This window comes from Microchirus variegatus (assembly GCF_963457635.1).
Source record: "Microchirus variegatus genome assembly, chromosome: 23".
Classification (NCBI taxonomy): Eukaryota; Metazoa; Chordata; class Actinopteri; order Pleuronectiformes; family Soleidae; genus Microchirus; species Microchirus variegatus.
This window is the reverse complement of record NC_139824.1, coordinates 12,819,933-12,847,403: the sequence shown is the minus strand read 5'-3', so window position 1 is coordinate 12,847,403 and position 27,471 is coordinate 12,819,933. Positions and strand designations below refer to the sequence as shown.

Genomic DNA, 27,471 nt, shown 5'->3' with positions numbered 1-27,471 from the left:
TTTGCTCCCCAAGCTTAATACTTTCAAATCCTCTAAGAGTCGTCTTTGGTATCTAACTGTGATTTCAGCCAAAGTGCTCACTTTTCCCCTCCCTTCTTCATTAGTAACGCTGAACCAGTGCTATGACTCACAACCCCTCTCGAGCGCTTGTTTTATTGTTGCGCATAAACACTGTCACCAAGCTTTGTTTACTTGTAGAGTCCAGAGTGCTCTAACTTCACTCCCTGATCTGCCTCCAGACAGACGGCGCTCTCTGTGCCACAGCAAGTCACGCTATCAGAAAAAATAATCATGGATCTATCAGGATTTGGTTAGAGTGCTCCGTTGGCCTTTCCATCAATCATTCATAAGCAAGTTGGGAGAAATTACCCCTGGCCAGTAAAAAAGGTTATTTCTCCCACATGTTAACAGTTTGATGCCTTTTACTTGAAGGTCAGACAAACATACGGTATATATCTATTAGGGCTGTAACGATATGCGTATCGAAAATCGAAATCGCGATACTCGGAGCCACAAACCTGTCTCGTGGCGTGAGAAAACAGAATCGCGAAACGCCCCTTTCTAACTCCCAGTTATTTTTCCAGTCAGCCACATGATATGAGTTGTTAGTGCTACCAAACTTATTTTTATTGGGGGTGTCAAATTATCGCGTTAATTGTGATTAATTAATTAATAACAGTCATCATTAACGCGTTATGTTTTTTAATCGCGTTAATCTCTTCTGAAAAGTCAGAAGCTCAGCTAAAAGCTCGTATAAACCATTCTTATGTTCACGAAACACAGTTAAAACACCGATGGATCAAACAAGCAGGAGCGGAAAAAAACCCGTTCCAGCGCACGTTTAAAAGCGCCACCAGGGCGTCAGCGTGATTTTGTAAACAGCGGAGAATTCACAGATTCTAACGGTACCATTTTTATCACTCTACGAACAAGATTCACTGATCCAGCCCCAAAATAAGAGCAAAATAACAACTGACTTTCAAGAAATACAAGCGGAAATGTAGAACTACACTTCCCAGCATGCTTTGGGGACAGATCCCAGCCTGATTGATCATTTACTTCTTTGGTTATTTATTTATTTATGTTCAAATCTGTTCACAGTGTTCCAAAATATTTGTTATTAAATGTTACATTAAGTTGCTATATAAGTAAATGTTGTTTAAATAAAATGTTTTTTAGATTAAAAAAAAAATGGGAATGCATCGAATCGTGGGTCAAATATCGTGATTAAAAATCGAATCGTGAGTTTGTGTATCGTTACAGCCCTAATATCTATATATGTATATTATTTTAACTAAAACAAAATTCAAAGCCTAAAGTTTCCAACTAAAAAAAAGTGAATGTTTTGAGGAAACTGTTGCACGATGCACATGTTTTTCTATAATGAAAATATGTCTTGTGTGTGTCCTAATAGGGATACGACACTTCCAGGCTGATATATCACAGTGTTTAACAACACCAAGATTAGCCGTTGCGATAGCAGCGCTAATTGATTAACGTCATTAAGCCCCTGCATAAGTGAATCCACAAAAAAAAACTCCCCAAATGATTGATATTTGGAGCTAGTCCTTCAAATATTAACAACAATTAACACAACAACAACCCATTAACCACAGTGATTCATGACTCTTTGTTTGATGTTGTTATAGTCTCCTGCTGTCAGTTAAATATCTCAATAAGTGATCGTTGGATCCAGCGCTCGTGTTTACCTTTTTTGCTAAAACCAACAACCAGAATCCATTTTTCAATCTGTTTTCATTGAGGATTATTGACCATGCAACTTGAATGTCAACGCTTTCCCCATGGACATCAACATATGGACAAATGTCCAGCATACACATAATGTGTCTTGTTTACGGAGACCGAACACGTGTAGTTATAATAATACGAACAACAGCAAAACAAATCAACAAAAGTTACGCTCCGCCGCTTTAACTATCATGTGTCCAAAAAAAATAAATAATGCCCCAAAGGTTTTGTCAATTGGATCGATCGCATCATCCCTCCCTGTACGTTTACAGATCGTATTCTTCAGGCATTTAATACGTTCAGTACTCTGCCAGCACTGCCAGTGTTTGGGGCACAAAAAAAACAAAAAAACAAATACTATCAGGAAAGGTATACGGAAAAAAAAATGCTGTGTTGTTGCCTATAACACCACATCACAGCACATGAAACGCTCTTACCTGACAGCCCCCTTAACCTGCCACTGCACCACATTTGAGTCTCTTTGCTGTATTGACAAAATAAAACCAAAAAAAAAAAAGAAGGAAAAGAAATGGCCTGACTGTGATTCAGCACATCATTGTTTTCAAAGCCAGGAAGGAGTGACGATAATGTAGCTTTGTCTTTCTTTTATTTTTCAAAATACTAAAAATCTAATCATATGCACTCGCTTGCTGCAGTTGATTCTGTAAATAGTATGCAGAGACGAGAAAAATCCCCAAGGCTTCACTTTGCCCTTTTTTTGGTCAGGTCCTTAAGGCCCCAATGTGTGGGTGAATCTGTCTGGGAATATTATCTTGTGTGCAAACTATCTATGTCTCATGAATCATTGATAGGGATCCACATAACATCAACAGTCTTTGTCATTTCTGCTTGTTATCACCAACTCTGAGATGAGATGCACGCGTGTAGTACCGTGCAAAAGTCTCAGGCCACCACCAACTTGTGTTAACCTTGTGTTTTTATGGTATTTGGATTGGAACGATGTGACTGAATTGAATGTTAGTCAAACTGGCATATCAGTGTTGTGCTATTACAACAAAATCTTCTTCTCTAGTAATGTATTCCAGTTGTATTATATAATACTTTAGTATTCATATTATTTGTGTGTGTGTGTGTGTGTATTAAAATACCCTCAAACGTTTGATGGAACATTGACTTGAAACAAGAGGACATTGGGTAATTACGGCGAGTGGGTACGATCTCCAGAGGTGCCTTACTGAATGAATAATTAATTGTTTTTATCTATTACATCCAGGTTCAGTAAGTTCAAGCTGAAACTCTAAATCAGTTAGAATCACCCAGAAATTAACTAAGCGCCGGCACACACAAGTTTGATACTGAGCACAGACAAAAATGACTGGAGTGTGGTTTCTTAGACTGGACTTTCAGCAGGGGAAGTTCTGGGCAGCCATCGTCGTGGAATCTACAATATCAGGCCATGCTGTAGTTCAGGGTGTGCGGGACCACACAGTCATAGCTCCAGATATGCAATTACCACATTTTGTTTTCTGTATTAAACTTGATTAACCACTCGGTCTTGGCAGCGAGCAGAATGAATTACCATATGTCTCTGCGCTCACCATTCTTGCTCAGCGAAAGTATTGATTTACGGTTGACAACGCAGTATTTCTTAGTCCATCGCTAACACAGTCTTACCACACTGTCACTCTTCTTCTTCTAAGAATTGGAGTCTAAGTAATTCACTTGGTTTGCAGTAACTATGACCTTCTTGTGGCTGTATTTGAGTTGATCCAAAGCCCACGATTAATAGTTCCCCTTCAGACTGCTGTGAGGCCTTGTTTGTAGGTGTGCAGCATGTGCACATATATTTAGGAAAAGTTGTCGTTTCGTTCGCACTACATGTTGAATTTGCGCAAGATCCAATAGAGCTCCGGGCGTCACGTGATGCTAAGATGCAGCAAAAATGAACGGGACTCTGTGCTGGATTCAACCCCGTCAGAGTTCACTGCACGCAGAGATCGACATATATGTTGCAAAACTTGACAGACCGTGTACATTTGATCCTCATAATGCCCCGGCGTGCTTTGTATGAAGATGGAAACGCCCCAAAGTGAACATTATTCCAGACCCGCAGTATCCAGACATCTTCAACTTCCTGATTAACTTCCATTCGTCTTACTCCAGAGAGTCACTGAAAAGTTTACATGAGCCTGGGAGGAAACAAATGGATGCAATCTGGCTTTGTGACAGACCGGCTAAAGATAAGCGTTGTTTGTCACTGGAAATGCAAGTCTGGCGTTAGCGTTGGCAACGTTAGACTCAGTTAGACTGAGTCCAATATTCACTGAGAGTTAACCGCACAATTCCCATCGCTCCGTCTTCTTCTGCTCGCTGCGAGAACGTTTCACGGAAGTAATTCACCTCCCGCGTCTCTCTGGATCGGTGGGAATCCGGTAAAATGCTCCCCCCCCCCGTTAGCCTATCTCTGTCTTTTTTTGGCATCCGGTTGCCTGACATATCCCCTGATTTATGTGTTGTCCAGTATATATGTCTATAGAGGTGAAAAGCATAGTATCCTGCCAGAGGACATTGCCTTGGTTGTGTCACATCAGCTACCGGGTGCTCTCTATATTGGCCGTTTCCACTTTCACCGGGAATGGTAGGAGAGATAAAGCTGGTAAATTAACTCATCCTCCAGCCCTCGTACTCACAACATGTGAAGTATGTTGATGTTGTTTACCCCTTGTGTGCAGTTGTGAAAGGTTTCTATGGGAAATGCTGTCAAGAGCTGCCGTCACCAAGATGATGAATCGTTCTTTTAACCATGACTGATGCTGCCCATTTTCCTCAAACAATGGCCCAGTGTTGCAAGCGATACTGGGGCGTTGACTACATAATGGAAAGTGATGTATTATATATTAGAAAGTAGCAGGGGACATGCTGTTTCCTTCTACTCTCTGTGACATCTATGCAGGGGTCAAGATCATGGGAACTTAGCCCAGCGGGTAGCTTTTGGAATAAGGCCTGGGACGACAGATTGCGGTTGACCTAGTGAGTCAGTAATTCACTCTCTTGTCAATGGGCGCATTTACTGCCAGTGCCCCAAAGTGTCACTAGTTTTGTTCTCAAGTCGGTCATGACATATACTGGACACACACTTGTACATTGTGTGTCCAGTTATGCCTCCGCTCATAGTGCCAATTTGAAGTTATGCCTCCTCAGAATAAACGGCTTCCTATTTCCCCTTCAATCTTAACTCACTCAACACATTAACATTTAATAAACATTTCCATCTACAAATCTAATCCATTGTCTCCCTGTGTATGAATTCACCTGCCTCATATATTATAACTGCTTTACAAGTTTGTGTATTATTAAAAACATTGTGAGTTGATATTGCTTTTTTTTAATGCAAGGTGGATTTGTTATCTCAAATTATTAATTAATTGTTTTAACTGCTCAACATCGAGTTAACGGTTAAATTATGTTTTATTGAATTATGCACCCCCTGATTCATTAAACTATATTCGAATCCACCACAACAGTCGACAGTTCATTGTCGCAAATACAAAGTACAAAAACTTGATGTCAAAGCACCGTTCAATTAGCATGAAATTTAATTAAAATTCCCACTTCTAATTTAGATTAAGATTTCACAAATAAAGCCAACTTCATCATAGCCGGCTTTCAACTTTTTTTTTGTACAAATCGCACAACTGCAGAGCTGCTTGAAAAGAAAGAGCAAAATACCACACCCAGGTCAGACCCATGAGCAGCCAGTCCTTTATCCAGTCTTACCCATCCTCTCTCCCTGGCCCACGTTTTTCATTAGAGCTGCAGAGGACAGGATATTAGTCTTCCTCAAGGGCTGTGGAGCGAACTGTTAGTCACAGAGCTGAAGTGTTGGCTGTAAGGAGATGATATGGAGCAAGAAAGCTATGTAGCTGAGGGTGGGGTTGTGGGTCTTATAGTGAGTTACAGTGAGCTGTGAATGGAAATGGAAAGGATGTGAAGATGAGGCTCGGCACAGCCTATTTGTTTGAGGAAGGTTTGCGGGAAAGTGAGAAGAACCATAGCTTACAAATACATTTTAGCCAAAAAACAACAAAATCTTTAAAGATAACCAGAAAATGTATCAAGATGATCATCTTCTTTCAGAAAGGGGAAAATATCTTCAGTCATGACTTCCATCTGAATAACAAAGGGCAAAGGAATTGCACTTTCATTTGAGAACAGTTTTGCAGCATCTTGTTACTCATCCAATTCAATCCAATAAGAAACCACCAAAAGTTACATATATATCTGTTAATGTTCAAAAATCGAAATTATTTTATGCAATAAATTAACATATCCGAGGTACAGCTCAGCATTAACGGATTGGAAATGATGTGAGAGAGGCGAGGTTGACATGGTTTGGTCACATGCAGAGGGGAGATAGTGATTTTATTGGACAAAGGATGTTGAAAATGGAGCTGCCGGGCAGGAGGAAAAGAAGGAAGACCACAGAGAAGGTTCATGGAAGTTGTGAAGGAGGACATGAGGACAGTCGGGGTAACAGAAGATGACATGAGGCAAGATGGAGGCAGATGATCCGCTCTGATCACCCCTAAAGGGTGAAGCCGGATGAAGAAGACCACAGAGAAGGTTCATGGATGTTGTGAAGGGGGACATGAGGACAGTTGGGGTAACAGAAGATGACACAAGGGCAAGATGGAGGCAGATGATCCAGTCTGGTGACCCTTAAAGGGTGAAGCCGGAAGAAGAAAAATACCACAGAGAAGGTTCATGGATGTTGTGAAGGAGGACACGAGGACAGTTGGGGTAACAGAAGATGACACAAGGACAAGATGGAGGCAGATGATCCACTCTGGTGACCTCTAAAGGGTGAAGCCGGAAGAAGAAGAAGAAGAAGACTTCAGAGAATGTTCATGGATGTTGTGAAGGAGGACATGAGGACAGTTGGGGTAACAGAAGATGACATGAGGCAAGATGGAGGCAGATGATCCGCTCTGATGACCCCTAAAGGGTGAAGCTGGAAGAAGAAGACCACAGAGAAGGTTCATGGATGTTGTGGAGGGGGACATGAGGACAGTTGGGGTAACAGAAGATGACACAAGGGAAAGATGGAGGCAGATGATCCACTCTGGTGACCCCTAAAGGGGGTTAGGGTTATTGTGGGTTATGGAAGGTTAGGGTTAGGGGTTATTGTGGGTTAGCTTCATGGATGTTGTGAAGGAAGACATGTGGACAGTTAGGGTAACAGAAGATGACACAAGGGCAAGATGGAGGCAGACGATCCACTCTGGTGACGCCTGAAGAAGAAAAATACCACAGAGAAGGTTCATGGATGTTGTGAAGGAAGACATGTGGACAGTTAGGGTAACAGAAGATGACACAAGGGAAAGAAGGAGGCAGATGATCCGCTCTGGTGACCCAGATCCAATGCAATAAATACAAATGCAAACAAGAAATAAATATGCCTGGCAACATGGGGGGGAGGGGGTTGTCTATTTGCGGCACAACTTGCTATTACATAAACTTTGATCTAATTTACTTTATTATGACAGAAATACTGTCGTTTAAAATATAGTTCCTGGCATGTTTTTATCTGCCACTAAAATATTCTTAGTCTTAGTGGAGGAACTGTGCATTAATGGCTGTGCCTTCCATGCAGCATGGCACCCTGATTATCTCCTTGTCCTACTGCTTGTGGGATTGTATGTGCATATGGAGGGGGGGGGGATGTGAGACAACCTAAAAAAAAAAAACTGAAAGCAGCCAGGATGACCTAAATCAGGAGAGGTGATAACTCAGACGGATAGCTGGAGATTACCCAGGGATCAAGAGGCTCACTGGCCTCTCAAACAACAATGGCTGGAGAGCCTATCCTCCCGCCCACTCCGCATAGAGCCGCTTATGACTGCTACGACAAAAAACGTCAATGCCAGTGTTCTTCATAAAGTGATTTGTCACATTCCTTTGACTTCCTGTCTTAAGTAGACATAATAGAAACCGTGTTCTCGAATGCATTAAAAGATAAAATCCCCATAAGCTGATTTTGTGTCTGTATATATGTGATTTACTGATAACGTCACAGGTCCTTTGGTAGCTGTAGATATGTACGGTGTGTGACACAGCAAGACATATTATTTATCCCCCCCCCCCCCCCCCAGTAATGATCCACCAATTGATTAAAGCTATTGAATTTACAGTTTGTGGTTTGATTTTTTGAGTTACATGCATGTGTAAGGGCCAGGGCCGTGTGAGTGTAGCTGTGTGGGACTGCAGAGGTGAATATGTTCCCAGAGATGGCCCTAATCATTACTCCATGATTGATTGATGAGTCTCCTGCACCGTGGGCCAATAACAAGCCCGTCTTCTCTCATCTCAGTGTATGTGTGAGTGTGGGATGTGTTGGCGCGTGGGCTTGTGAAAAAAACGGGGCAAGAAAGGTTCTTCGCTGATTACTTCATCTGAGCAAATAAAAACCATGTTTTCCAGATACAAAAACATAATTTGAAGACTTTTTTCAATATGGTGCAAGCTGACATAATGAAGAATTAAAACAAAGGCTACAACGTGCAATTTCTTTTTGAAGATCTATATGCATTTGTATGTCTTTTTCAAAACTCTATTGTCGTATAGACGGTACGGTCATCTATAGGTAACACAAGTTTGTTTACCCGTATAGATTGAGTGCAAGCTTTGTGGATGAAGGAGGAAGATGTTTGGTGTGGCTCCATGCTTGAATGTACAGCACATTGCGAAGGGGGTTGGGTAGGTTGCTATAGGCAATGCTCGTTCTGGGGAACCATCTGGTTGTATTGGATTTTGGCATTGTTCACTCTCTGCCCTCCAAACCTATAACTCACTTTCAGTCTTACATCTTCATTGCATAAATCGCCGAAATCTCATTGTTACCATATGCATGCATTTTTTTTTATTTTATTTTTTTTTTAAACAAAATACTTGCTCCAGCTCCTCCACCGCAAGGCCAGGAGGGTATTTGTCCTCTCCATCTTCGGCTAAAGTCAGCTGTAGATTAGGGATGTTCTCCAGTGTAATGCCACTCACGTCCATTTCTTCAGTTTCATCTTCTAGTTCGGGTTCAGAATCAGAAGGGATCGGCGTCGGCGTGACCAGAAGCATCCGTCTTCGTTAAGAAGTACTAAGCCAAAGATCTGCAATGCGTTTTTTCCTAGTCCATAGCTCATTCAATGATCTCGAAGTAGCAGTTGCAGTAACTAGACTATAGAGCTGCAACTAACGATTATTTTCGTAATCAGGATTAATCTGTCGATTATTTTCTCGATTAATCGATGAATCGTTTGGTCCATAAAATGTCATAAAAATGTTAAAAAAAACGTTGATCGGTGTTTGTCAAGGCTGAAAATTCTGATGTTCTCGGAAGTCTTGTTTTGTCCACAAACCAAAATGATTCGGTTTTAATGATTTCTTTGCTATGAGGAGCAAAGAAACCAAGACAATATTCACATTTAAGAAGCTGAAACAATCAGAAATCTTGTTTTACTGATGAAAAAAGCTTCAAACAGATTAATCGATTATCAAAATAGTTGGCGATTAATTAATAATACATTCATCGATTAATCGCTTCAGCTCTTCTAGACTACCATATATGCAGGAAGGGGTTCATAAGTAGTATGTGGTTCCTCTTTAACATGCAGCTGATTGGCCGAAAAAAAACAACAACAAAAGCATTTGAATAGCCAACAAAACTCGGTATGCTAATTTAGTGTGGTATCGCCACCAACTAGGAATCAAATCAATCAAATGCAAAGTTTATGTTTTTAAAAAACCCCAATACTGTGATTTGAAGCATGGAAATCTGATATGACTTGTGCTAGGCCAACCGAAAGCCATTAACTTACTTGCAACCATACAAAATAATGGGGGAAATGCATATCGTATCATATGTAAGCACAGTGTATCTTGGGATTACAATATACGGACAGAGGACATTAGTTTTCTCATAGTCCCAAATGTCTAAAGAAGTGGCCATTATGGGGAAAGAGAAAACCAAAAAAAACCCAGTAGTGAAGTGGATTGTGTGCAGCCAAGCACACCTTCTTTCAACGCGAGACACACAATAGACTGTGAAACATTTAGTCCCTTCCCTTTATAAACAGGAGCTGAGAGCATGTACTTTTAGCGAGACATTGTTTGGATGAATCGCGCCCTAAATGGGATTTATGTTGGGGGTTAGCTGCTGGAAGAATCTGATTTCAGGATATGTTTTAGTACTGTGAATATTACTTTGAAGTTTTTTTGTTTTATTTCCACGTAAATGTACTTTAAAAAGCTTTAAACCCAGGTCGTGAAACTATGCTGCACCACGTTCATATGATGTCATTTATATTCCCAAATCCCTTTTTGGTTTTTACACAGTATGCTGTGCACCTCAACTGTGGATATTGCCTTTAAGGTGGAGACATCATGATATAAATGATGCATTGTTTACTATTATGAGCAACTGAAACATTCACATCTTTACCTCGTTTGCCCTGACGGCACCTTTTTTTTGTACACGTTCGAGCTAAATGGGCTGTGTGCATTATGAATAGAATATGCCATTCAAATATTAAAGAGATAGATAGATAGGGTTTTTTTTTTTTTTTTTTTTTGCCGTGAGGACATTTGTGATGCATAATCGGCGCTGACGTCACTGTGCGTGCTGCCAGCAAGGACACCAAGTAGAGACAGGTTTTAGTCACTTAAAAAAAAAAAAAAGGACATACAGTACCTGATAAAAATCTTCGCCTGTTTATGTCCTTGATATCCATGTGTTCACTACTCTCCCACACTGAATTTTTTTTTATAGGGAACTCAGTGTTCAAACTTGGTGAGGACACGTGTGCTGCCGGTCGAGTCCTCCTTTATTTTGAAAAAAAAAAAAATGTGCCTGAACCTTATATATTCTAACTGTGTAAGATGTCGATGTATTGAAGTTGTTAGTGACCCAACACACTTGGTTTTTGGTTTTGTGAGTTTATATGAGTTTGTTTTTGATGCTAACTTATGAAAACATGATATATTATAGGTACTTCAACACACTTGGTGTAATTCCCTGGAGTTTCTCATTTAAGCCCATGCTATTTTTTCATTTTTATTATCATTTACAATAACCAAAAACATAGGACATTCAAAGGAGAAACACATTAAAGAGAACCATATGGCAGTTTCCAGTAGTTCTTGAAATGTCAAATGCCTGATGTTCCAGGCGTGTTTTGCCGCGAATCGTTGTTCGCCACAAGGACACAGACGTTGGCCAAACCGTTTGCTGGGCAGTCTGTACCAAATATTTGACCAAATACTTTCTCTTTCAAACACATTGTCATTGCAGACCCCATGGGTTTCATTAGTGCTGGCTTTAAAACAACAACACTCATTCCCACTCCCACACTCCAGTCCCAAATGCTTTCAGTGGAGGAGGAAGCAACACTTGCATTGCCTGAAGGGCTCGTGGAAATTCATTTCCACGAAAATAAGGTTGAAATTGTGTGTTCTGCTCTTATTTGACTAGGGGGGCCTGTTGCACAAAAACTAGGTTAAAAGATTAAGACGGGATACGTCAGTTATCATGGCTGAATTTAGCCCTTGAGTCGGTTCCACGAAAGCAAGGGCACATCGGTTGCCATGGCGATGTATGCTGTGCAGATAGCCTGGTCCAGATCCAGGCTAAACAACAAGGATCATCATTGTTCAACGGTTGCTCTCATCATTCAGTTTTTCATGATTTTCTTGATGCAGTTTACCTCAGTTTTGTTACTTGCATTGAACTATTACAGTGATTACATGCGATTCAATGTTATTTTATGTGTGGTTGTCTGCGGTTTGATCAAAACGTTTTTTTAAAGTAGTATTATTGTTATTGAGATGATTAGAAATGGCTGAGGTTGCAAAGGTAGTTTCAATCAAGTCAGTGAAAATACACTTTCATATCATCTGATGGAATTCCTGTTTTAGAAGCTCTGGTATTTAAACCGACTTTCTGACTGGAGAGCGCATTTCAGGACACCTTGGACCCTGTGGCATTTTCCTGACAAGTACCTTGCATTGATTATTCTGTGAAAATTCAGCACGGTCCCGCGAAGTCACCACAGATGATCTGCAAGGGGGACTATGTTTTATTTATTATTATTGTTGTCATTTTTTGCTTTTGCAAGCAGCATTTTTTTTTTTTTAATATTCAAATGGAAACATGGGAAATCTAAATAAGGCATTTTTTTTTTGCCGCGCTCTCCAAACTGCCTGCAATAAAGTCAGTGGCTCGTGTATTTTGCGATATCTTTGGATATCAATAAAAGGCGTGTGCGGAAACTTTATCTTCCACTCAGCTGACTTTTAATGCAGGCAACAACTCATCAATAACTACTGTATATGCAGAGTACCGCAGCGTCTTCTACTGGCCCCAAGCTGCTATAGCAAACAAATGTCACTCTAATGTACCAATATTGATCACCTCTCCTGGCGTCACAAGGTTGCGCCACATGCATGTAGCGTGAACTGTCGATTCCGACAAAACATGTTCCCTAAGAGAAGCTGCGTTGCGTCACAGCTGTGTGATTGGCTCACTGGACCGTGCACGGATGAGCCTCGGGGAAACATGAAGGAGAATTTCCATTGATATCAAACCCTTTAAATTGCAAATATAAAGATTTCGCTGGAGCAATGAGTCAATGAGGAGCTCAATGGCAAAATATGAATATAGTCAAAGGCACCGACCTCAGTTTACGGAATAACACAGTGTAGAACGGAATATGGAATGGGAATTTTAAAGGCAATGGTCTTTTAAGGACATGCGGACTTATACGTTAAAAGTATGAGTTACACCTGGCCTGGCCAAGCTGTGCCTTCGCAACCTGGTTTGACATTTTGTGCGACGGACTTAAAGGATTAACTTAGTGGCATAGGTTATGGCCTGGCTTTCTCAGATGTCCTTTGATTTCATAATTCTATTTTCGTGTGTAACAGGCCCCCCACTAGCTCCGAGTATCAAGGGAACTGCAATCGGCTAAATCAATGTTGATTTGGCTTTTATGCATCTTTTACAATGTTATACATTTAGTACAGTGACCCGTTTGTTTTTTACTTCAAGTCCAAACCAAGTGATTTAAGAGAGAGAGGGTGGGGGGGGGGGGGGGGGGGGGGAGGATGAGCCTGATAGAAATTAAAGACTTTGGTCTTTACAGAGAGTAGGCAAAGCTGGTGATCACACACACATGCACACACGCACACACACACACACCTCCACAGCAGCCAACACTGACTTTTGTAATTGTGTTCAGTGGATCTAAAGGATTTTGTATGCTGCTTCTGTATCCAGGGCACCTTGTGTTTATCCTCCTAGCACACCTTGCATGTATTTTATGAAAGCCCGTACTAACTCAAGTTAGAAAGCATTCAGCTGTGAGTGAAAAAAAAAAAAGGGCTACACCACCACAGCTTTTTCTTCAGCTGTTTTTCAGTTGTTGTTTCTTTTTTTGTACAACAAGGCTATACTGATATATTACACGCAATTAAGAAATAGGTGGACCTGGCTGGTTGTCGTCACAGTAACCGGTATCTGATTTGCACAATTCTCCTCCTCATTCAGTTGCAGTGTCACTTTTGAAATAGCAAGATAGCGATAAGTAGTGTAGAATGCGTGGTTGCCTAGTAACGGTATAAGAATGATTGTAATGATGATAAGCTGACCAAAGAGAATGTTGTTAAAACAGGAGTGCTACAGTTTTTTGTTGTTGTTGTTATAGTGGATTATTCCTCAGACTTGTGTGCTTTATGTTACGAAATGTTTCCGCACGCTTCGCCGAGGCAGCGGAGTTTGAGAGATGGGATGTTTTACCACTGTACAGGAGGAGGATGAGCTGGATTCCAGATTCCCAGCCCAGGAGGGCGACTTATTCAGTATTCTGCCGACGTGTGATCCTGACCTTACTGTTGTGCGTCCTTGGTGCATGCAGAGTGCAGCAAACACCTTTTTTTTTGGGCGGGGGGGGAATGTATGCTCCAACCCATTTCAATGTGCCTTTTTCCATTCTCGAGGACACTAAGCCACGCAGCGGGGACAGAAACAACCATTTTGATTGTCAGGAAGAGTGAATTAATGTCTTTGAAGATGACACTTAAAGGATTAAGGTTGCAGGCAGATCTGTGTGGATTTATTTGTCACCGTACAATAGGTTTGCCTTATAAATTATACCCTGTAACCTATTGGAAATAAGGTCTAAAACAAGTTAAAAAAACATGCCCGAGTTTGATTATAACGCGTTGCCTGCAAATACATAATCGTTTTCTGGATCGATTCTTAAGTCACACTGCTGTAGCGACCCCTGCATTATTGTCAATAATAAATCAATAACGTTCTTGAGTTGAGAACTAATGTAGCAGGTCAATACAGAAAAATGTTTACAAGTAACAAGTATTTTTTTTTTTTTTCTTATTTTCCTACCGTCAAAACCTTGATCTTACAGCTTTGGATTTAATTAGTCGTGCATATTAGTGGAGCTTGTTTTAGCAGTCAGAGCTGTGTGTCTGTCACTCATCATTAAGTGTGGTTTGTTTGTTTGTTTGTCACAGACACAAATATGGTTAAGAAACATGTCTTTATCGTCTGGTATTACGGTTTGTTTTTCTTTAAACACAAAGGTTTTTGGGGTTTTTTGCACTACTTTGTACGCGCGTGTGTGTTAAGTCCACAAACCACTGAATATCCGCAGACCGTATTACTGTTCCTAGGGCTGCAACTAATGATTATTTCCATAATAGATTATGTTCTCGATTAATCGTCCATAAAATGTCATAAAATATTATCTATAGAGTGAGACATATAGCCAGGTTTGAAATTGGGACCTTGTGAAAATGGTTAACGCAGCTACAAAAGCATGAAATGCTGATCTGGAAGATGATTGCTATCCACGTGTGGATGTATGGATATAGCCCTAGCCTATAGCTTAAAGGTGCATTATGTGATAAATCTAAAGCAACTGGCCATAAAATCCTCCTAATATGTCACAGAGACTCAGGAATAATGTTCATATAACAAACTGAACTCACCAACAACAAAAACAGTACAGACAAAATATTTGCATTAAAAAAAGTTATTTTGCAGACTGCAAATCAATCTTTATGTTTTGAAATCATGTTTTGGCATGTGGCGCCACCTACCGCCGTCTACCAATCATTGCAGTCAGTAGAGTCTCAGCCGCCCCAAACAACCACGGGTTGCCAGTTACGTCAGAAAACGAAACGAAAAGGACCTCGGTGTTTTGAATTTGAATGTAGTAACCGTTTTTGGCCACATTCTTACATATGGCACCTTTAATGATTGGAGAGTGAGGTTTGTCCATGTCATGTTTTATTTAAAGCCACCAGGTGTGATTATCAAAAGATGGCAACATTTTGCATCCCTGAAAGTAAATGTTCTTCTGCTACTGAGATGTCAAATTAAAATTGAACATAATATAAGGAATACATTGGAAATGTGTTACTCACCTGTAGAGAATAGTGGACGTGTGGAACGCACTGAATTACAAAAGCACGCTGGAGAAAAGGCATATTCAGTCTTACTCAAATCCATCATGTTGCTTCTCCAGTCCTGAGTAAATAGACCATTCTATATTCATTATGTATAGGACTTCTATTCTTGATGGCGCACGTGTTGCGTTGTCGCCGTTGTTTGTGTAAATTGGCAAACATTACAGTTTATACGGCACTCACAATTTTTACAGACGCATTTCATGTCGTGCTTTTATTTTTTTCGAACCAGCAGTTTTGCAACATGTGCATCGTGTTGGGTTAGTGCAGTGGTCTGCAGAACCTGCGGCTCTAGAGCCACATGTGGCTCCTCAAAAGCCTTCCGTTTTGGCTCCTTTGTAGTAACTTTGAATAAAAAAAGTTTACTTTTATTTCATATTCATTCTCTTCTTTCAACGTGAACACCTATTATTTTAGACATCCCACATATTTACTGCATCTGTACTGTACTCCAAATAGTTTAATTATAATAATTTTAATTTACACGAACAATGGAATTCTGGGTAACACTTTATAATAACTATCTGTTATAACTAGTTAATACATCATTGGTAAACTGTTGATTAATGAGTTGCTAATGACTTGTTAAGTGTCTGTTAACAGGTTTGTTAAGGATTTATAACAATGCCTAATAAAGTAGTAATAGATCATGAACAAGCTATTAGTAAACTATTTACTAATGACTTGTTCAGTACCAGTTATGTAAATAGTTTACTAATAGCTTGTTCATGATCTATTACTACTTTATAAGGTATAATTATAAATCATTAACATACAGTTAACAAGTAATTTATAACTCACTTAACTAACAGCTTGTAAGATATCTATTGGCTATCTATAAGGCATCGTTATAAATCCTTAACAAACCTGTTAACAGACACTTAACAAGTCATTAGCAACTCATTACTCAACAGTTTACTAATGATGTATTAACTAGTTATAACGAATAGTTATTATAAAGTGTTACCGAATTCTGTATGTAGTATATCTATATAGATTAATTTTATTTGGGTGGAGAGGGGACAAAAATGGCTCTTTTCATAGTAAAAGTTGCAGACCGCTGGGTTAGTGGAACGAGGTTCAAATAAAGAGTTGTCTTCATACTTTTCCTGTTACATTTCACTTTAGTCTATGCAGTGCAAACATGCAATTATGCTCCACCACTGACGGTCTGATATCACTGCAAAACGTTGAAAATAATGTGTTGGTCTTGCAATGAGAAAATACTTTTTTTCACAAAACTGTTTTAATGTCACACATTTCTATGCAAATAGAATCATGTATGCAGTGTTTTAACAAGCCTTTCTCTCTTTTCTTTCATTCTCAATGCATCCGTTGGTCTTCTGCCCTCCATTGAATATGGCAGGTAAGTCCATCTCTTGTATTTATTGCTAAGCCCTCTGGGGTGGATTAGCTTGTATGCACTGACTGTCACAGTGAGAAGCTTTAAACCAAAATTGCATCTGAAGTATCCACTGCGCCTAGAAACGCGTATAGCACAATGGTTTTCGCGAACAGTAAATGCATTCCCCCCTTTTTTTGCTCCGCTGACACTTTGGAGAATGGGGGCATTTCCATTGTATGCAGCCAATCTCATTGGCTGCTGGAAAGATGCCAATCTGTGGTCAAAGATAGGGAAGAGAGAGGGAGCAAGGAGAGCAGCAGGCAAGAATAGCGTTTATTCATCCTGACACTGATCAGATAAATGGGAAATGATAAATGCTGTGTTTTTTTTTTTTACTTTCCTTAACCTGCGTAAACTTTTATTCAAAACGATACTTCTAAGGGTATTATTGTGGTATGGCTGCAAAAAAAAAAATACTTTAAGCAGATAAAGCAATGTTTGGGATTCATGAATAATGAAGCATGCGTGGCAAACGTTGAGCCGATGTCTGGTGAGTAAAGGACGAAGCAGTCGTCGCAGAGTTTGCATATTTCATCCGTTGCCTTTGAATCTCTTCATTTGACTTATTTTAATAGCTGCCGTTGCCCACATCTGATCTTTTAAAACGGGGGGGACTTCATCTGAAGAAGCATAATTTAGAAGTGGTTGACTTCTATGTCCAAGCATTTTCTAATTTTCAAAGGAGATAATCATATTTCTTCACAGCCACCTGTGGAATAAATGGATTTAGAGCGTTATATGAAATGCAAATTTACAGTAGTTTGTTCATTACATTTTTGGTTTGTTTTGAAGAAGCTCAATTTGTAAAAAGGCTACGACCTCTCTTTTCACTTCATTTCCACAGAACGCAATTTATTACTGAAAATAATTCACTGTGCGTTTTGTAGAGAATCGTCTCTCTGCACTGACAGTATACGCATGCACTTGCAGAAAGCTGCGTCGTATTGATTGCCATCCTTGTGTGGGTGCTGGGATGTGTGTTGGATACATGTCTCCAGGCCTTTTATTTAATATGGACATGTGTAGGATTGTTGACAAATTTGTGATAGGACTAGGTGTAGATATTCCAAATGTCTACCGTGGTGGTTTCATATCCAATATTTTTTTTTGACAGTGCACTGACAGATGAATAGAAAATCCCGCTTCTAGTCCTGAATTAAGCTTTACCCAGCATTAGAACACTTAATATTTGGTGCTGACCCACATTTGCACTTAATACAGGTTACATGCAGCCCCAGATGCAGGCCCAGCTGTTGCCAGGCATTATCTCAATGTCCCCGTCCCTGAACTTTTATGTTGTTGAAACGTTTTGCAATCCGACGTAGCCGTGGCAAAAAATGCACAGGAGAAATAATAATAATACTAGTGATATTAACAAGGACCTTTCTGCATGGAGGTTGCGTGTTCTGCCATGTGTGTGTGTTTGCGTGGGTTTTCTCCAGGCTCTCTCAGGGTTTCCTCCCACACTCCAGAAACGTGCAGCGTTTAAATGAACACTCTAAATTGCCCGTATGTTTGAGTTTGAGAGCGAATAGGTTGTGCGTGTTAGCACTGGGACGGACCTTTTGGGGTTTGGTTCCAGCCCCCCGCGACCCTCATGTGGTACACTCTTAGAAATAAAAGTGCTAAGTAGAACCATATAAGGTTCTTCGGCTTGTCAGTCAATCGATCTTTATTTGTATAGCCCACAGTTTACAAAACATAGTTTGTCTCACGGGACTTTCACAGGGTTGGTAACATCCTCTGTCGTTAGACCTTCGACCAGGGGAAGGAAAAACTACCAGGGAAAAAACCCTTATAACAGGGAAAAAGGGGTAGAAACCTTAGGGAGAACCACAGGTGAGGGATCCACTCCCTGGACGGACAGACGTGCAGTAGATGTTACCCAAAACATACAATACACAATGACAAAGAACAAAAAGTAAAAAGTCTTTAAACCATCCATCCTCATAGGAGAACCCTTTTTGGCTCCAGGTAGAACCTTTTTATAAAGGTTCCACCTGGGAACCCTTTTGGAGGGTTCCACCAAGAACCCTTTTAAAACCCTTTATTCAAGAAATGGGTTTTAAAGGGTTCTCTGGATCAAAGTGGTTCTTAAGGCCACATTATACTTCTCCGACTGCGTAATGCGTTATCCGTAACCACGGAGACACGTCAAGCCTTCATACTCCTGCGTCATGGACGGATACGCGCTGCAATTTTCAATTTTTTAAAGCTTGTGCTTTTGGCTACAGTGAGCAATGGCGTCCGAGAGAGAAAGAGAGAGAAAGACTGTTGTTGTTGAAACAGTGGCCGTTTCTCACTTTTCTGTGTCACGGAACGCAGTTTTAAGATCATTTGAGGCAAGAAATTGGCCAATTAGAGTCTAAACATGTGGTTTGTGTGTATTAAGATATGACGTATTTATAGTTTGGCAGCGACGTTGTCAGCGGTGATCAGCTCCGCCTCTGTGGACGCTCGGTGAGCACTGTGAACCGGCACAGAGCAGCGTTATCTCGGCCTGTCCTGAGGACCAATCGCAGCTCTTGCCGTCTCCGTTGTCCCTTGACGGAGTGACGGACACTTGTATATAAAAAAAAAATAAAAAATATATATATTTTGTGCAGTCGGAGACGACGCAGAGGCTCTACGACACGCTCTGCGTCAACGCAGAGTCTCTGCGTAACCTACGCAGAGCACTTTACACAGGAGTATAAATTGGGCTTTACTGGAACCGTTAGTGTTACCAAGAACCCTTTTCAAAAGCAAATGGTTCCAGGTAGAACCTCAGCCCTTGTACAAGGACCATTTTGGAACCCTTATTTCTAAGAGTGTTAGGTAAATAATAACTAGAGAAGGCCATTTTTTGAAAGAAACTGTCCTCTGCTCAAGATGAAGCCAATCTGACATGCTGCATTACATTGGTATGTTAGTGCAAATGGAGGGATTGAAAGTAGGACATCTATCCCAAATGTAAATACATCTATTTGGACAATTGCACATTTCAAATTAAATACCGCTGAGACTTATCACAGAGGATGACGCGACGTCTGCCTGACTCCTGACCCTTTAAGAGCGCCAGTGCGTGACAGGCCCGACATGCTGCGACAACGTATCGTATCACTCTGCGAACCGCCGTTGCGCTGTGTCTACGACTGCTCTCCGCCACACCTTGACAGACTTTTGCTTTTAGTTCGAATTAAGTTTTTATGTTGAAGTATATGTGGACGGAGTTAAAAGCCCAAAAAATTGGTCAGAATAAGAAGAAAAAGGAGGAAGAAAAAAATGTGCTGCCACAGAACAAAAAGCAGGCTTGTGTGCAACAATTACTCTCATAATAAAACCAGCGTTTCATGTTCCATCCTCAGACTCAGTATATAACCCGTTCTCTATAGCCAGTTTCACCTTTCACTGCAGCCTCTGTTCTACCTATAAAGCCATATGTAGGTAAGAATAATGACTCCCCAGTCATTACTGTAATTCAGTGTTGCATAAGCGTGCCACATGTAAATGAAGCAGTGGCCATTAAAAGCTATAGGGCTACTACGGAGAAACAGTAGTTAATGTAATCGTACCGTCATGTTAGACTTATGTTCATGTAAATGTATTTAACGTGGAGGGTTTGGAGGGGAAACGCTGAGCTTCCCTCTGTTTATTTCACATTTAAACCCCTAGGTGAAATAGCATACCTCTATATATGCACTTTCATAATCATTATTTTTTTACATGTAGTACAGCGAGATTATATTAGCGGAAGTCCCCTGTGCAGTTATATTACACGAGTAACAGCGGCTGCGTCCAAAAAAGAAAGGGAATAGAAGGGAATGAACAACGGGAGAGAAAAGTGTTCATCTGGCGGTTTTGTATTCAAAGATAATGTTGACGATGATTAGAATATTGATTCTGCTGGGCCCACCTGTTATAAAAGAAGCAGCGAAAAAAGCCACCCACTCATTGTCATTAGTCATCACCAGCTCCTTAGTGCCTACCGCAGTACATGCTGCCACCCATGATTTAAGCTCTCCATCCAGTTATGAGGGGGTGTTAAGCGTGAATTATGCAGCACAGTCCCTGTCTCTCAATGAGAAGGCAGAATGTTCCCCGCGATCGATATACCCCCTCTCACAGGAAGCCGGGTTAATTTATTTTTTAAAGATTTCCAAGGGGCGACCCCCCCCTCCCGCTCTGCTGCAGGTTGTGTGATGCAAGCTATTTTTCGCCGAAGATCTGCAGAGTGACGTTTTTGTCACCGACGAGACACTCCACACCGCTGCACAGGCAAAAGACCCCCGCAGTACACTCGGGGACACACAGCCATGCATACGGCATTTGATGTATACTGCATTGCACTGTTGCACAGAAAGGGGCAGTTTTCTTGAGCGATTTAATGTTTGAGCAAGAGTCACGACTCTGATTTGGCTATATTATGTGTGGGTTTGCTGATTGATGGTAGAGCTAAATTGTGTTTTCAGGACAACAACAACCTGTACCGTTTGGTCTCTGTTGTTCCTGTGTGACCTTTAAGCACAATCCCATGTCATATGTTCTACAACACAGTGCCACAGTTTGACTGCCTTTGTGCCTTTTTTTCCCTATTTCATTTTCATGACCTTTATGCTCTGTGCCATTAACTCCGCGTCCATATCCACCTTTCTTTAGCGACTTCCTATGTTTATAGCACTCATACCCCGGCATCACATCATTTGTTGGTCTGTTGGGCTCACGCATAACCACAAATAACGCACAGGCGTAACCGAACACATTCACCACATTTTTCATTTTTCTACTGTAGCTTGGAAATTATTAAGTAAGTGCATTGTGCATCATGACCCTCTGCTCTTTATATCCTCTGGCTGGCAAAAACAGCTGCAGCTTCGGCAAATTACAAAACAAATATCATGCTTCCTCGGTCAACTACTGATGCAGAATCCCACACTTTATTTTTTTTTTCTTCCTTCCCTTTTTCTCAGGCTGATATGCAGTCATCTGATTAGTTTACTAAATCACCGCGTCAAAACACATTGCGATCGAGATAAAAACGTATTGTTCTCTCGACGATGGGTCCCCAGATGAAAATGTGTGTAACAGAATACATCTGTTACCGCTATGATCATTTTTTGGTTACTACTCATCTGTATTGATTTTTACTGAGTATCATCAATCAGGGCATTTATAATGGATACTGTTTGAGAGAGCACATATCTTCCCGCGGGGAATTATCACCCCAGGATTAGGTCAAGCAGAGATTTGATCTATTGTCAGTGCGATGAATTGACGTTTTTTTTTTAATTTATATATATATATCCACTCTGCAGTGTGGATACAGAGAGAGAGGGTGTGGGGTGGATGTTGCGTGGACGGGCGGAGGAGGAATAGAGACACGTCGAAAAGTAGTTTAACGTCAGCTCTCTAGACTCGAAGCTTTTAAAATATTCAAGGCCATTCTCCATCACCTTTTGCCCCGGTTGCTTGTTTAAGAAAAGAGTGAAATGAAATCAATAGTGCCTGCACTGGCCCTCTTTGCCAGACATCATCCAATATTTATACAAATGAATCTTCACAACCTCAAATTTACCCTGCAGCTGCGTGTTTATTCGGGGCTGTTGGAAAGGGGTTGGAAATACTCGATTTGAGGTAGAGGGAATTAAATAAATCTGGGCAGCCATACGTCGAGCACTCATTTGCATTCACATGATATGGCAAGTTGAGGTTAACAGCTACAGTCTTAGAAATAAGGGTTCCGAAAGGGTCCTTCTACAAATGCTGAGGTTCTACCTTGAACCATTAGCTTCTGAAAAACCCTTTCCCGAAGAAAGGGTTTTTTAAGGGTTCTTGGTAACACTAATGGTTCCAGTAAGAACCATTTTGTTCCAGAGAACCCTTTAAAACCCCTTTCCTGAATAAAGGGTTCTTGGTGAACCCTCCAAAAGGGTTCCAGGACAAGCCGAAGAACCTTATACGGTTCTACTTAGCACTTTTATACCTAAGAGTGTATGGTGAGTCCTAAAGTGGGACATCCTTGGTTCCATCAATGAGAAATTGACTACAAATCCCACAAAGAGACGTTATACTAGTATCACTCCCTGCAACAACATGGCTCCACATATTAATTATGTGTTCAAAGCCAAAAATAAAAATAATGCAATGCACGAGGAAGTTTTTTTTTTTTTTCCTGCAACATGAGCTACTTCCTCAGGCAACGGGTTTGATGTTAATGATTGTAGAAAGTCCAGACTTCTTAAATCAGCTTCAAATTCAAAGTATAATTAAGCATTGGGAATGGACGTGTGTGAAGACGACTTAATAACACAGGTTTAAACAGAGGCGTACATACACATATAGAGACACATCCTGTCACCCAGGTGAAACATCTTTAACCACCCCATTAGTAGTAAATATGAAAGTAAGTTAACTTTATTTAAAATTATTGTTCATCCTATGTGCTTAGCTGTCAATTGAATATTTTTGTTATTGACTATTGTGGTTTGAAGAAGAAGAACGATGATTCAGTTAAATGCAAATGCAATTTCTACCACACCCCCTTCTGTTAATATGGGAATATGGGAATGAGAATAGCCAAATTAGGGTAACTTACTATGTATATCCGGTAAGAAATGTTGTCACTTCCTTTAAGAAATGTTGGGATTTGGAGAATCAACTCAAATTTCAAGTTTGTTTCCCTATGGAAAACTGTAAAAGAGTTTGCCTCTTTTATTAATCACAGCCTTTCATTTGAGAACCCCTGATTATTAGGCCAGTTCAAATGGACAGTTCAGGAACATTGATCACAGTTATTTGCAGATGGATCTCATTCTCTGTCTCTGAACCCCCCCCCCAATTTTAAACTTAGTCTTACCTGTACCTCTTACCCTGCATTTACAACAATACTGATGATTTTAAAGTGTTTAATCTTTTTTTTTGGGGGGGGGGGGACTATAATGATTGTCAGTCAGTTCTTGAAACATTTTTTTTTTTTATTCCTGCTAACTTACAAGTTGTAAACATTGTCTTTTAATTAGCGCAGAAAATACACACACACAAAAAAAACCCCTTTGCAATTTGATGCATTGATTTTTTTTGTTCCCCCGAAAAAGCCACAGCAAATGCATCATTAACGTTGCCCCCCCCATCCTGTTGAATTTGCGAGAATATGGTGCGGAGTAGGTTTAAAAAAAAAAAAAAAAATGCAGCCACAGTATGAGAATATGCACACTAGAGAGCAGTCTGTTCCCTCTCTCTGCAGTGGTGGTGATGATCCTCCATCTCCCTCACAGTATCCCCATGTGAGAGGATATACACACAGCACGCCGCTAATGTCCAAGAACCCAAGAAGCACAGCGTCTGCCAGTGCACTAATTACACAATGAACACAGGAAGCCAAAATAATATGCCATATTATACTCTATGTATGTGTATATAAATATATATTGTATATACACCTTTTAAAATGGCCTCAACAAACAGTTACATCACATGAAAACACAGTGGAGCATTATCGTATGTGCAAATTTTCCTTGAAGCTGGTGTTTTTTCCCCCCCCCCCACTGTTTCTAACAAGTATTTAAATAATGCTGGGATTTTTTAAATAAGCATGGTTTCAATGACGAGTTGTTTTCAGTGTGCTTGGTTCAGTGATAAGAGGCCAAAGAGGGAGAAACAATGAGAGACGTAGCTTTTTTAGATCTTTAAAACTCTGTTTTCTTTTACTTGGTATGGTACACAAATAATGATATATAATATGAAAATATGCTCGGTGATTAAGATGAAATAGATCATTTGAATCTTTTTCACACACACAGGCAGTGAGAAGGGGAGGAGAGGGGGAGAACTACATTGATAGCAAGCCAACACAGTGAATGATAAAACAACAAATATGAGAGTTAAAACAGAGAAAGAGGTTGCAAATTCAGATCATGGAGTTTACATTGGAGATGAGATGCAGATATTCTCTTGGCCCTTTCTTTCTTTTTCTTTTTTTGTATTCCCCCTTTTCTTTTTTTGGTTCAATACACTGCAGAGACGTGGCTCTCCAGTCCATGAGCGCAAAGACTGCATCTGTTGTCACTCATCCTCTCTGACAGGCTTCTCACATACAAATGAGTTTAGTGAATAGCAATTCATTTATTTAAACATTTTTTTTTTCTTTTGTAGTTTACAAAAAAGAAATAGATTAGCTTGTATCATTTTTGTCCACACTTGCACTTCTTCTTTTTAACATATTTTACACAGACTTTTTATTTTTTTTACAGTTTTAATTCAACTTAAACATGTTTTTTTCCATATATATTTTTAGATGCTTGTCAAATATTCTCTTTACATAATACAAAGATTTTTTTTTGTTTCTTTGTCTTTTTCTCGTATGTGTCCCCAACTGATTTTTGAAACGATAATCAAATGTCCTGAAGTAGAAACACACATTAAAGCTCAGTTATCAATCCATGAGAAGGAAAAAAAAAAGAAGCCTCATTGCTCTTAATGAATTCCTCCTCCTTTCTGTTGAACGTCAACAGGTCCAAGAGTCAGGTGCATGTTATGCCCTGTAGTCTCAAATCGGGAGAGTACAGCAGTAGCAGTAAATCCACCTTGAAATAGTCAAGCAGCATGAAGCACACTCCTTCTATATCACAGTGAAAACTGTCCAAAAGTTCCCTTTAATCCACCAGTCCCATAATATTCCTCTCCCCCAAGTGTATCCAAAAGAAGGGGATTTATTGTATATCCAGACAAATGCAGGTAAGGATTTACTCACACAGTAGGGTCACACCTCGCATTCCCGAGAAGGTTGCTGTTGGCAAGTGCAAGAGCCATATTCATTGATGATCACCAGAGCTCCCTCAATGTGGTTGGGTTTATAGTCGACATAGTACTCCGGAGTAGAAATCGCAGCCATCTGCTGCATACTTTGCTTTTGCTTCTGCTTACGACGCTGACTGCTGAAGCACTGCCTCAGTTGCCTTATTCCGGCTGGAAAGCACTTCCATGCTACGTAAAGCATGAGCACGATGATGAGAAAGGAAAAGATGAGTGCCATGGTGCCGGTCACCACCTTATGAATCTGCATGGTGCTCTCCAGGTCGTCGTGGCCCACTGTGACAGTGAAAGAACTCGTGACCACCTCGCTCCCCTCACCTTCGTAAGGGTTGGGGGTAAAAGGGCCCAGGAACACAGAGCCACCCTGGGCCAGATCCCTTGTCGAGGTGTACAGGCCCGCTGCAGTCGCCTCCATTGGGGTATCATCGCACAGCTGAAAAGCATAAACGGCATCCAACACATCCTCTCCTTGTGCAGAATCGGGGCTTGAACACAGCAGGGAACTGTCACGCTGGCCTCTGAAGGCACTCAGCCAAGAGGCCAAGGCACACACGTTGCGACTGCACTCCCAGTCATTCCCTGCCAGGGTGATGCTGTCCAGAGATGACCATGAATCCAGGGTGCGCTGGTCCACAGCCGTCAAACGATTGGAGTCTAGCATTAGCACCTTGAGGTTGGGTGTACTCTCGAAAACGTGTGGCTCGATGTACTCGATTTCGTTCGCCGACAGGTCGATCTTCTCTAAAAAATGCCATGTCCAGTCCAGGGTATTGACAACAATTGTGGCACGATTGTTGTGCATGTACAGAGTACGTAAAGAGATTAAGCGGGGGAAGTGGGCAAGGTTCACTTTAACCAACTCATTGTGCTCAAGGTGCAACTCAGTCAACTTGAAGAGGCCGGCAAAGGAGTTTCGAGCCAGGCTCTGCAGTTGGTTGTATCCCAAGTCCAGAAACTGCAAGCTCCGACAGTCTTGAAAAATCCGCACTGGCACAAATTTGAGGGCATTGTAGCGTAAATGCAAATTGGTGAGCTTTCTAAGGCTGTGGAACAGGTCGGGCTCGAGTGCCTGCAGCCTGTTGTATGAGAGGTCCAGAATACGCAGATTTGGGAGGGGCCTAAAGGTACCATTTGGTAGACTCTCAATCCGGTTACTGCTCAGGTCCAGCTCCTTCACTCGTCGCAGCTTTTCAAACGCAGCCTCCTCCACAATGTCAATGTTGTTGTGGTCTAAATAGAGCCAGGTGAGCTGTGACAAACTAGCCAGTTGGCCTTCGCGCAGCTCGGTCAAGTTGTTCTCTCTCATGGACAGGCCCATGGCACTGCTCAGATTGCGGGGAATGTCTGTGAGGTTGAGCCCCTCGCAGTACAGCAGCTTGCTGTCGCAGCGGCACAGCCTCGGACAAACCCCCTCTACCAAAGGGATCATTCTCAAAAAAATGCCCAGTGCACACAGTATCAACCCAGGGGGCTTCTTCAGTGGCCACTTTAAGTACAGACCAATTAGAAGGAAATCCATTAGCATAAATATCCAGGGATGTCACTGAGAAAATGTCCATTGAACCACTCTGGATATTGTTTCTTCACCTCCACACCATATTTATCATCACATCTTATTTAAATGATTTATATCCCCTTCAATAAGGTTTGGTATCGTAGCTGTAGGTAGTAGTACTGTGTTTTTTGCCTTATGGTGTCAAGCAAGGAAATCCGTGAAAAAAAAAAAAAAGCAAAGGATGGAGGAAAAGTCTCTGTGCTTATATTCGATATCAAGCAGTAGACAGGTGAAAACAAGTTCTCACTCTTATTTGAAAAGATTCCTACTCACCCCTATCCAAAAGCTGACAATCTCCATTCAGCCTCTCGCTTTGTGCCCCAACACTAATTATGTGCGAATCTAAAAAAGACCCCACTGTGGTACAAATTCTCCCCCCCCCCCTCCCTTTCTCCCTTTTCAGTGGACACCAGATCCTTGGCAGGCGTACAATGTCTTAGTTCTCCTCAAGTGAAAGAGCGAGAAAGAGAAGGAATTC

The 27,471-nt window shown here is 40.9% G+C and overlaps 2 protein-coding genes across 3 annotated transcripts in view; one reads left to right on the top strand and one right to left on the bottom strand.

Moving 5' to 3' along the window:
• ctnna2 (catenin (cadherin-associated protein), alpha 2) overlaps window positions 1-27,471 on the top strand; it is a 262,995-nt gene that overhangs the window by 123,570 nt on the left and 111,954 nt on the right. The window lies entirely within an intron of this gene.
• Window positions 25,386-26,963, bottom strand: lrrtm1 (leucine rich repeat transmembrane neuronal 1; the record flags this gene model as incomplete). The annotated part of the gene is made up of 1 exon (XM_083909500.1): window positions 25,386-26,963. One exon carries the CDS (start codon window positions 26,961-26,963, stop codon window positions 25,386-25,388), a length of 1,578 nt encoding a protein of 525 aa, XP_083765626.1.